A 12457-nucleotide genomic window follows, 5' to 3' on the forward strand; every position below is an offset into this window, starting at 1 on the left:
ATGTGTGCTCTCTTGGTCATAAATTGGGCTAGGAATTTGAGTTTAAGTTGGGCCTTGAGGGTTTAAACCCGCTCAATAAGCATCTCAACCCCACCCGGGCCCGACAACTTATGACAATCCATTTGGAAACTGATGAGATAGCAAATGCATCTGAAGTGGCTTTGATTTGCTCATTACTATCGTGTCAAACTTGTCAAAATTTCACTACGCGCACCATTAATCGGGTTCAAGTGGGTTGAACTATGTAGCGCTATACCTGGGTTCGAGTTCATCAGTTGGGCCTTGGGTTGAGTCAACATGAGAGAGGCTTTTGTGCATCCATCTAATCACTCTGCGGGGATACCACGGTACTGTCCTCAATTTCGATGGTTGGAATAGACTTCATGGGCATGTTGGTGTTTTTGAAAAGTTGATCAACTTATCCACATTTGCCTAGCTACTGGTAACTATGGGCTTCATTAAAATGGATTTTCCTATGGGTATCATCCATCTGGTGGGCAACTAAGTTTTTAAGTGATACCCATACATGATAATTAGTAATTTTTTCATTTGGGCGGAAATTTGTCAAAACTATTATTAGACATATATAATTTCCCTTTTTAATAATAAAATATATGGATAAAAATTAAAAATGGTAAATTTTTTAATTAAAAATCGTAAATGGTAGAATTAATGGAGAACACAGTTCCAATTTTCAACACTCAAAGTTACAGAGTACAATCCAATTAGGTCTATTTCAGACCTTACAAAGCATTAACATAAGATGTAGCCAAATCCTATACTGGCCCTAAATCAACTCCCCTGCCTTAAAACAGAAGAAGCAATCATTCCTTACAAATCTATTCTGAAAGGTCATGCTTCTCTCTTTATGACTAATAAATACATATGGACAGGTATTCATCAATTTCTTGAGTGCCAAGAAGGGAAATGGCTGTCTTTCTATATGCAATATCAAAACAAATGAACATCACCAGGTGATCATGATTCACCACTGAGGTATCTCCTTGGTCAGCTACTAATTTGTACCATTCTTTGGACTATTCCAGAAAAGAAATCCAAAGATAGGAGAGTTGAAATGGCTTGCCAATTATAAATATATAAACAGTCATTTTCCCATCTGTAACACTCAAGACTCAAAGTCTGGTTAGACTTTTCGAAGCACATCATCTGCTTGTCCTTCCACCTCAATGGCTTCCACATCGCCCTCAAGCTTGATGCACTTATACCACTTAGCACAATACAAGTATATCCCGAAATCAATTACTGTTAGCCCAGCAAGGAGAAAGTAGAACCTGTCCATATGACCGGAATTGAGGTTCCCAGGGATCCATCCCGGCTTGTTATTCCTGGCTGTAATCCCCATCACCATGTTAACCAACAAGCTACTGACATAGTTTCCGAGGGAGATGGAAGCCATGCAAAGTGAGCTCCCGAAGCTCTTAATTCCATCTGGGGCTTGTCCATTGAAGAATTCCAACTGACCCACATACATGAACACCTCCGAGGCTCCTACCAGAGTGTACTGTGGTATCTGCCAAAATATGCTTAGCGAACTTGACTCGTATCCAGGAATAACCCTTCTAAGTCTTTCGATCTCGGTGATTCCGGCAGCCACCATGGCTAGCATTCCGATTATGAGTCCTACACCCATTCGTTGGAGCTCAGACAGACCTTTGGAATTGCCTGTTAGTCTGCCAGCGACGGGCACGAGGATTTGACGGTATATGCCGGTGAAAACTAGAACGCTGCAGATGTCGAAAGCAGACATGCTTGCTGCGGGAAGCCGAAAGTCGCCGGTGCTGGAATTCATAACAGCTCCTTGCTCAACAAAGAGCGAAGCCATCTGGGTGAAGACGACGGAATATATGATGGTGCAGAGCCATATAGGCAGCATCTTAAGGACGCATTTGGCCTCTTCTACCTGAGTCACTGTGCAGAGCCTCCATGGGTCGTTAGTTCCATGCAAATCATTCTGGGTCTTGGTTGCTGCCTTGTCCAAGAACCTGAACAGATTCAAAGGATATAGACAAAAGAATAATCAATTCATATATAATAAAATCACTCACCAATTGACCTAGGTGGTTGTAGTACGAAAACACAAATTAAATGGGCCACAAGCCATACCAATTAGGTGAACCATGTTGGTGTTGTAAGATAGTGACAAGCTAGCTCGGATTTTTAAGTCTTAACCACATGGTCATGGACTCATGGACATCAAGTCATCAAACCACCCAGAGAACCAAACCGGCCAGTTCAATCAAGCTTGGGGTTGGTTAAAATATTAAATCAACTGTGGAATAAGTTATACATTTGTGTTCATCAACCATTAATCTTTGGAGTTTGGTCTTTAAGATATTACTTACCCGAATTCATTACTGTGCATGATCTTTCTGCTCCCTTTAATTGCAGATTCTGAACCTTCCAACTCATACAATTTCTCAGAATCTGAAGGGACAGTTACATCCCATTTCCTGAAAGCTGCAACAAATACCTGGGCAACACGTGGCAATGGGTTGCCACATGGCTTAAAAAACCTATACTCGGGTGTTCCAATCAAGAAGAGGATTAGGGCTAGAACTGCAGAGCCTGCGGACGCTAAGAACCCCAGCGTCCATTTGCCTGAGTCCTCGAAGTAGACTAAGATGGTGTTGGAGAACAAAGAACCCACGTTCAAAGCGAAGTAAAAATAGCAAAAGAAGGCTGCTTTTGCGTGCTCGTCGATCTGGTCGGATCCCAGAGTGGCTATCGTGGGTTGGTGACCACCGTATCCAAAGGCAACCAGGTAAATTGATAAATAGAAGATGGCGACGCCAGCCGAAGATGCTGGCCTGCAATCAATTGCTCCATCTCCACAACCTTCTGGTTTGATCAGGAACAGCCAAGACGATAGTGATAGCAGTACCAGTCCCTGTTAAACAAGTAATGGCAAATTAATGAATATATATATATGTATATATATATGTATGGTCTAGCTAACACCAGTCGTCCTTTCTTACAATTACATCTTTCTGATACGATTGTTCCTTTTCTTATATGCAACCAATCTGTCCCATTCAAACTTTTCTTACGATTTGGGTGTTAACAAATTAAATCCGATTAATCAATGAATTACATGCACCAGGAGATTATTTCGAGTACTAGCTAGTAGTAACAAGCTAGAAATAGAGAAGATAAATATACCAGCACAAATATCAACTGAAAGATTGCACAGGTTAAGTATCTGCCCCAGTATGAATCGCTGAGGAACGCGCCGATCAAAGAACACATGTAAACCGTTCCAGTCCACTTGCTAACATTGTTCGCGGCATCGGCATTGTCTTGCTGAAGAACCCTTGTCAAGAACAAAACTAAGTTTACACCCACGCCAAAGAAAGCAAGCGTTGCCAGACCTTGGTTTGCTGCATGCATGCACCCATTCGAGAGAATTGTAGAATATTAATTGTTTAATCTAAAGGATTATTAACTCGAAAACAACGTAACCCATAAATTTTCTGTATATATAAACATAAAACTCCGGCCTGATTAGTGATTACCCAGTAACAGAAATGCAGGCTTCCACCCTCCAGAATTGCTTTTGATTACAAGGCTTCCATTTTCATCGACGGGGCCCTTCTTCTGTTCGTTCTGAGTTAAGTCTGTGTTCACTGCTGATTCTCCAAAGCCATTTTCTACTATCACCTGTTTCTTCAATGCACAAAAATATCTAATAATGGTCAAAAATCAAAAGGGAAGCAGAAATTAATTCTCAAGGAATAGATTAATTTGAATGTCATGGACGGGAAAGCCCAGATGCATCGCTTTAGTGGGCAATAATCTAGCTGCGCCATACAAGGGTTGGTCCACCCACAGATTCTTAGCTTTGCCAGGTGCCACGTAGGCACAAGATTGCCCTTGCTTAGGTGGCAGTCAATGAAATCTCAGCCAGACCACTCTCATACGGCTCAGCTGGACCAAAAACATAGTCAAACTCCAAAGTCCCAACCTTGAGCGAGATATCTTTGTTGCTGATCTCCAGAGCTGCCATTTTTCACTTCTTCTACGAAAATACAAGAGAAAATCTCTGTTAGATGGATTGAAACACTAAATACAGCCCTTCATGCAGGGGTGAAAGCAGCAGGCGTAAAAACTTTGAAGGCTCAAGGGTACGTAAAAGAAGATGTTGCAAATGATTCTCTTCCTCTGTTCTAACTTAACGTACTGAGTTGGTCATGGACGTAGAGGTGGCAAAAAAGAAAAAAAAAAGTCAAAAAAGGACGAGAAGACTAGTATCTGAAAGCAGATTTCAGATGCGTCGAAGTGTTTATATATGAGTGGAGCATTAAAATTGAGAAACCAGACAGGTATTGGTGGATTTCTACTTAAAAATGGTGAAAAGAAATGATGATATAGATAGAAGAGTATTAAAGGGAATGAAGAAGTAAGAACAACTCAACCAAGGGAAGAAAACTTACACTGAGAGAGGAAGATAGAGAGAGATGAAGAAGAGAAGTGAGGAGAGAAGGGTGTAAGAGAGGTAAATATATAGGGAAATAAAGGGACGATGAATGTCGTTTTCAGGAATTTAATTTTCGTTTGCAATAAAAGCAAACTTTGCAGGGAGAAATAAAGGAAATAGTAGTGGTGGACGCTCGAGAAGGAGAATGTAGTCTGGAAGAATATCCGCCACTAACTGGGTCGCTTCTTCTGTTGATTATTTCTCTTGAGCCAGTGGAGGTTTTCTGTTCAAATGCCTCCATCAAAGACAAAATCTTATCGTTGATTTGTTTTCGCCCTTTTTAACTCATATGTTTCTGGAAACTTTCTGTTTCCACTGGTTCTGCTCTATATTTGTCTGTAATTCTTATAATTAATCGCGTCACCATGCACAAAGAGCATAGGAAAACAGTGACCTCAGAATATATCCAAATAACTTTTGCTATTTAGTCTTTTTCAGTTTCTTTCCTTTTTCTTTGAAAAGAAAGTTTTTCCAAGATGAAATCCTTTACTCAAGGATATTGGTACCAATTTTCAGAAGTCATTTGCTATCTTGTCATATTTTGTTTTATATTTCACTGCCACATTTTTTTTGCTAAATATTTAATTTACTGTCATATTTGGAAGACCTATTTTTTTGTTCATGTAAAATTATCACTATGGCCCCAAACAAATATGTTATTTATTATAAGGTGAAGAAGTGTTTTCTTTTATTTGATCATTCATGATTTAACTACAGATGTTTGAAAGGTTTTCTTTCTTTTTTTTTTTTTTTTTGATGAGCAAAACTATAGCATTACTTGATAAAATTGCAGGTAAAAAATTATATTTTCTTCATATCTTAGATTGATAAATTGTACTAATTTCCCTAAGAACATCCTAATTACAATAAATTAATCAAATAATCAAAATTCATATACTTTATCTAAGTTGTTGCACTGTCAACAATCCCAGCTGCACACATGGCCTGTCTCTTAAACCACTGGGTTCAGTTATAATTTCACACAATATTATTCTATATTTTCTCGAAGGGGATCAGTGAATTATCAGGACACCAAATTAAAGTATAAATATTGGAGATACTAGGATCAAACTGTATGTATGCCCCATATTTAAACTGTTGATAGATTTAAGGTTATTGTGTTTGGATAATTAAGCTTGAGGATATGTTTCTTTTAAAGCCCAAAAGCACAAGGCCCCCATTTCAGGCATTGTGCTTTGAGGCTTAAAAGTGTTTTAGCTTTAGATTTTTATGTTTCTAAAAGCAATTTTTACCACACCCTCAAAACACTTTTTTGGATTGTTTTTGTTTCCCACAGCCCAAAGTTGAAAACAAATTAAAAGCTTAGTTATTGTATGAGTTGTATAAGTTGAAGCCTAAGATCGTCGGAGTTTTAATCAAATTATCAAGATTAGTGGATTGGATTAAACCGGTGGATGTGATGAGATCCCTTGGATGGAGTGAAGGGTTGCCATCACCAACCCCACCTCATCGATTCCCATCTCACCACTGTCCCAAACTTAATTATTTTTAAAACATGGTCTACTAGTAAACAATTACACACCAACATGCATGGTGTAAAACCCAAAAGGAAGGCAAAATCAGAAAGTGAAAGCAAAAGGAAAATTGAAGAATAAACGATTACAGAATACTAGTATAGACAGGATGGCCTACCCTTTTTACAAGGCTTGGCAACTGACAAGGTGAGGTTCTCCCTGTTTCCGCCGGATTCCGGCGAGGGTGACGAGCGACTATCAAGAAACACGAGTGGCGACGCCAGAGAACCAAAAGAACTGGTGAGCTCTTTTGTCATTTACGATTATGGATGAGAAGTGGGACAAATTTTGCCCAGAAGTGCCGATCTTTCCCTTACAAAGATCAAAGACTATACTACTACAATTTTCTACCTGAGCTTCTTCTTCTCTCTCTCTCTCTCTCTCTCTCTCTCTCTCTCTCTCTCTCTCCTCTTCGTATTTCTCCCAACCGCCTATTTAAATGTACCCACTACCAATTTAGTTTCCTTTTTATTAGGAAACTGAATGTAAGCACTCCCTGACTCTCCTGTAGATCAGGGAAAACTTTTGACTGTTCGACTGTTTGGGGGGAAAACAGTCTCGGCTAGCTGTTTACAACGTAGCAATAGTATATAATTGACACAAGGCCTGAGGCACGTGAAATAAAACAGTAAGAAACTTCAGAAAAATTGGTGGCCGTTGCTAACAAAAACATCATCCCTGCAACCCGCCGGCCGGATCCTTGTCGATTTCAACGCTGATCCTTCGGTGAGATCAATAGTCTATTAGTCTTCACCGACGCTGTGGGAACCACAGCATCAATCCTCTCTGCTGTTTTACCGCTGGGTTCAGCTTCCTATTTTGACTCTCCAACCTTCTGAAATAGAGTTTAGCGATGGCAATATCTTCCCATTTCCCCGATCATTGTGAGAGCTTCGCCACTTCGGGGCGGGCATGGGTCATGGGATGATTTTCCCCATCGGAATGGGGAAGGGGAAATTTTCATCCCCATGCCCCCAATCCCCATCCTGTAGATATCTCTGCTTATATATGTATGTGGATAAGCATATTTATATATATGTACGTATGCATAAATATTTTTAGAAATACCATTGAATATGTTTGAATGTATTTGGATTTTTTTATTAGAATGGTAAATTTTAGTTTTTTTTTTAATTTTTAAAATAAAATAAAATAACTAAAAGCGAAATGATTGACATTATAAAAAAAAAATTACAGATTGGAAGGAATACAAATATCAACATGTAGAGTGTAAAATCTTATATTTTGTATTATTTTATTTGTATATATACTGTACATATTTGTATTTGTACTCTGAATAGAGGTGTGGATGAAGATAGGGATTTTCACGGGAATGGGGATGAGGAGTGATTCCCCTTCCCACCCTTCCAATAAAGTTCAAATATGAATATGGTGCAGCTGCTTGAAATATGTGGCGTCCATGGTTGATTGATTGAGAGAGAGAGAGAGAGAATATAGTGGATTGAGTTACAATGGGGGAATATATGATACAAAAAAGAATTTTAACCAATCAAAACCCACAAGAGAATTTTGATAGTTGGTTAATACTTAATACACATATGATATCGTTTTTTATTTTTTGAAAAAATATCTATGCATGATACCGGTTTATTGGTCATAAATATTGCACCTATCGTATCGTTCAAGTGGGAAAGGGATAGATGCAAACTTCAAAGTATTGACACGTATTGGCCGATATGAACCAATACTATCATTTTGGGAGCTCTACGATACGTCCCTACAGAGAGTGTATCGGGGTTCTGACCGGTTCAAGGGATGAAAGAACCTTAAACCAACCCCCTTTGAACCGATTTAAAAATAAATAAATAAATAAGTATCGATATGGCCTGATATGCCCCTACCGACGTATCGAACACATCCATATTTTGAACCTTGCTTTTAATAATCCTAACACAATTAAAATCAGTAAACAAGCACTACACACTTATCATCTCCTACATATGCAAATAATTGCTTCTTTTTCTTGTTTCTTCCTCTACCTCTTCCTCTTCTTCTTTCATAAGGATTACTCAATGGAGTTCAAACAATAATAAGGCATACTCAAAATTAAAGGCGGCTAACCGTTCACGATTATTGTTGCGTCTGAGAAACAAGAACATAAGCACAAAATAAGGTGATCTTCAATAACTAGACCAGATTAACTAGAGACAAAATTATACACTTCGGGCAGGACAACCTATCAAGAATGAACACACCAGTGGGTAACCCATTCGAACCCAATCCAAATCAACTAGTTGGAATAGTTGGAATTGGGAAACCAAACCCAACCCGGCCGCCACTTCTTGAACAGTGCCACTTTTAATACCCAAACCCGGTCCAATACGAAACCTTATTAATTGAGATGATCCAAATCCGTTACTTTCCCACTTAAACATATCATCCACCAACCACCAACATCCTTAATTCGGTTTTACGTATCTATGAGCAAAATCGCCGTTTTTAACCCGAAATCCCCTAACAGCTCAGCTTGGGTCTCTTCCAAGTTCCAAGTTCCAACCATGCATTCAACCAATTGGATTTACCAGTACTCCATGACGCTCGTCCTCCTCTGAATATCTTTTTTTCTTTTATGTACCCCCTGCCCGAGAAAAATGGATCTAGTTCCTTAACTCTTGCCACTTGTCTCATGTGTTAAGGATCAATAGTTATTCGATGGTGGGCCCTCATTAAAACATTGTCTTCATAAAAAGTTGACATAATCTATCAAATGATTTAACCATTTGATCCGGATGCAATTTAATGGCAAATGTTAGTATGTGGAAACACTGCATTGCAAATTTATGGGAGCTTATACAAATGCTATTATAACCCTTTAAGCTGTGTTTGGTTTGAAGGGAAAGGTAGGAAAAGAAAGGAAAAAACAGGGAAATTTATACAAAGTTTGTAAAGATTTATAAAGGTTTTTCTATGTTTTATTTCTTTTCCTATTTTATCCTTCAAACCAAACATAATCTTAAAAGAATTTTTTTTTAAAGAAAAATTATTGATACATGGAGTTCTAAGTATTCTCTTGCAAATTGCAATCAATAAGGAGTGTGGACCGAAGTATTTGGAAATCTAAGAAGGTAGTCTCTATATCAAAGATAAAGTATTTTCTTCTCTTTTTTGTACTTTAATTATACAAATCCAATTAAACTGCCAAGGTGTATTTCTATTTTTCCTTTATTTTAGTTTTTCATTTTCATTCAATTAATCATTTTATCAATTTGGATTTTCAATAGCATGACAGCTTTAATCCAAATAACAGAAGGAAAAACAAAATACAGTAACTTGGCGTTTCATTTTTTTTCTTGATTGATGAAATATTAGTGATACTGTTTTTGGTAATCAATATTAGTGATACAAAGTGGGGTTTGTGCTAGATTTAAGACTTAATGGGTATTTATTACCAAAAAAAAAAAAGACTTGGTGGGTATAATTTAGAAATAAGGAATATTGGTGCAGAGACACCCTTTTTTGGATGGTGGGGTGGAGGTCTGTTACAACTCTTAACAATATTCTTAAAATAAAAAAAATAATCCATCATTCAAATTGTGGGTCTTAATAAGCTATTACATTACATATATTAATGAACAGTATAGAACAGAAAGCAGATGCATGCATTTCCAGCACTAGCCTTCTACGACATCATTCAATGTCTTTTATAATTTTAAAGTAACCTTTTTTACCATCTACATAAATTTAATAAAGACAGATGATTGATCTTTACAAGATAATTCACACACAAATCTACTGATCCAGATCCTTATAGCAATGCTTACGTGGCAAGTTTTGAGGCTCCAGACTCATCTACAACTTTCCCATACCCAATAGTTAGCTATTGTACTTGGGTAATTTGAAGATAAATTGGGCCTATGTTGGGGGGCATACATAGGTTTACCTAGCCACCCCCTATTCAAGCAATAAATTTAAGCTCAAAAAGGTTTTAATTCAAGGACCAGAAACTTTGGGCCTCTAACATCATTCTGATAGAACACCACTCATACTAGTAGGGTTTAAAGACTATAAATTCCATGGATCAAGGGATCAATTCAGAGGGAATTCTCTATTCTGTTGTTCTATGCGGCCGAAACAAGGAAAATCATGTAGAGAAGAGATCTAATTGATACGATAAGATATGATCAAAAACCCTTTTTCCATATAAAGCAAAAAGATTTTAGGTAATTTTTCCTTTCAGGCATAAGAATGTGTTGGGTCACACAACACTCATAATACTATCAATGACCCCATAAGACATAACTAGCCGGTTGTCCTTTGTAACAGATGATCAGCACCAAAAATTAAATGTACCTGTCGTAAAAAGATTATTTGGGATAAAGTTCAGACTGAAATATTTAAAACACTGTAATAACTGTGCCCTTTTATAGTTATATTTATTGACAATCCTTGGGACAAAAGATACTGCCAAATGGGATGGTTAAAAGTAGAATTTTTGAGATAGGATCTGCTCCTCAAACCTGGCGCCTCACACGCACATTCTACTATGTATTGGAAACATCTCTTATATTTATTAATTATTATTCATGAGAAATGTTTTCAATGCATGGTGGATGTAATTGTGAGGCGCCCATTTGTGAGGAGCAGATCCCGTCATAGAATTTTTGTGTGAAAACTCTGCAAGGTGGGATCCATTTATTGGATAGGTCCTCATGCCCTGAATTTGCAACAGATGGCAAATTGTTGATGAGCTTTGGTGGCATTATGGTCCCACCAACCAGAGTACCATGTCTCAAGGGGAACCAACATTGCCTAATGCTTCTGTTAACTGTGCAATGGAAAGATTCAACTTCGAGCATTTCTTCATGAAAAGATGTTTAAACAAATGATTATGTGACATTATAACAAAATATGCTTTGCTTTGTTTATATATAGTTTTTTGGAATCAACAGTGGTGTTAATGTAAGTAGCTACGTGGCACATGCCTAAACCATCTGATTAAAAAAAGATAAATTGTCTCAACCCAACCCATTTGCAAATGAGATGTGGGGGAGTTGGATAATATAAAATAAAGGGAGATTGATAAGGACAGGTCCATATTAACACTGTAATACGACTTATCAAACGTGCATCCGGTCCAACTCAGGGTGTCCATGTCAGTAGATTAGCTGTCTTCCACTCACATTGACTTGCACCCTTCTTGCCATTATTATAGTCATCCAGTCCCTTCCGATTTCTTTGCCGTCACTGATGTGCTTTTTGGTGGCGATGGATCTCTACCAAACAATAAAGGAAGCAGTTCTTTGTGCTTAGGCTTTTTGGCCCATACACCCATACTATATGTGGATCATAGAATAGCTTAAATGGACCTACAACAAAAAGACTCTGAATATCCTGCCCACGAAAATTCTGCCCAGGTTTACTTACAACGCACTGTTAAACATCCACCCCTGTATAATATTATATAGGAAGATGATATATTTTTCATGTGTAGGTGCGATGTTATGTGTGTGGACAGCAGAAGATCCAGACTCATCAAAGAAATATAACCACCTACGAATAACATGCAAAATAGGGCTGGATTTGTTTTCCCGTCCAGGCATTTAGTTTGGGGTTAGAATTGGAATCAGAAATTAAATTCCTGAAATTGGAACAAGATTTTAAAAAATATATATGATTCCTAAAGAGGGTTGGCGTGAGGTAAAGAGAAATAGGGCTTGGTGGGTTTTAAGTTGTCTTTTTTTTAATCTATATTGGAATGATAATTTCATTTCGAAGGGGAGAGTTCAAAATGGCCATTCTCTCTCAAAAAGAGGAATGCCATTCCGCCAAAAATGACAATAAGAATCCCATCCTGTCCAATCAAATGGCTGGAATCACAATGATCCATTTCAATTCTAACTCCAGTCTCTAATTTCCGTGAACCAAACAGAATATTAATGGTTGGTTCAGAGGGCCAATCACCAAGCTAACCCTTTAGGCATCGGTCACTGGTAGCTAGTTTCAGTCTCTTGTAGGGTTGGAGTCCTGACATTGAATGAAATCAAGAACATCCAATGAATGTCTTGAATAAAGAATGGATTGTTTGATCTTGATCATGGGCAATTTGTCATGTTTGGTTTAATTCCCATTTTCCTCATTCTTTCCAATAATAAAATTCTAGAATGGACAAAAATGGGTAGAAATGAGCAGAATGAGAAAATGTTGCTACAAATTATTTTTTTTTTAAAACAAAGAAAATGAATTGTTTTTGTAGCAAGAACGAAAAGAAATTTTGAATCTATTTGGTTACATTCATTCATTTTTTTCATCAACCAAAATAATAATATAGGTATACATACAATACTCATTAACTGATATATAGTGGAAACATGCAAGATCCACACTAATAAAACACAAATCAATCATGTGGGTCCCCACATCCTACATCAATAACACAAAATATATATAAAAAAAAAAAAAAAACAGA

At 37.5% G+C, this 12457-nt stretch overlaps 1 protein-coding gene across 4 annotated transcripts; it reads right to left on the reverse strand.

The window, feature by feature from the left end:
- Nucleotides 1–669: 669 nt before the first annotated feature.
- Nucleotides 670–7007, reverse strand: LOC148844668 (protein NRT1/ PTR FAMILY 7.1-like). Of its 4 annotated transcripts, none has more exons than XM_088952814.1 (6): nt 6149–7007; nt 3983–4036; nt 3534–3678; nt 3181–3398; nt 2364–2908; nt 670–2003 (listed from the first exon to the last, which is right to left on the reverse strand). In XM_088952814.1, exons 2-6 carry the CDS (start codon nt 4022–4024, stop codon nt 1145–1147), a joined length of 1809 nt encoding a protein of 602 aa, XP_088808940.1. In that variant the 5' UTR covers nt 4025–4036; nt 6149–7007; the 3' UTR covers nt 670–1144. The 4 variants fall into 4 exon arrangements, with proteins under 4 accessions (XP_088808940.1, XP_088808938.1, XP_088808937.1 ...); XM_088952812.1 differs by having other exon boundaries at nt 3534–3684; nt 6149–7006; XM_088952811.1 differs by lacking the exon at nt 6149–7007 and adding an exon at nt 4452–4751 and having other exon boundaries at nt 3534–3684.
- Between the last annotated feature and the right edge of the window lie 5450 nt (nt 7008–12457).

The sequence above is a fragment of the Nelumbo lutea genome, chromosome 7 (genome assembly GCF_056320005.1).
Source record: "Nelumbo lutea isolate HS-2025 chromosome 7, American lotus-T2T, whole genome shotgun sequence".
Taxonomy (NCBI): Eukaryota; Viridiplantae; Streptophyta; class Magnoliopsida; order Proteales; family Nelumbonaceae; genus Nelumbo; species Nelumbo lutea.

Excerpts from the sequence above, each read along its gene's own strand:
- LOC148844668 (XM_088952812.1), bottom strand. The coding sequence starts at position 4,024 with ATGGCAGCTCTGGAGATCAGCAACAAAGATATCTCGCTCAAG. Across the intron at positions 3,685-3,982 it reads ACAAAGATATCTCGCTCAAG|AAACAGGTGATAGTAGAAAA; the intron begins GTTGGGACTTTG and ends TGTGCATTGAAG. Across the intron at positions 3,399-3,533 it reads GCCTGCATTTCTGTTACTGG|CAAACCAAGGTCTGGCAACG; the intron begins GTAATCACTAAT and ends GCATGCATGCAG.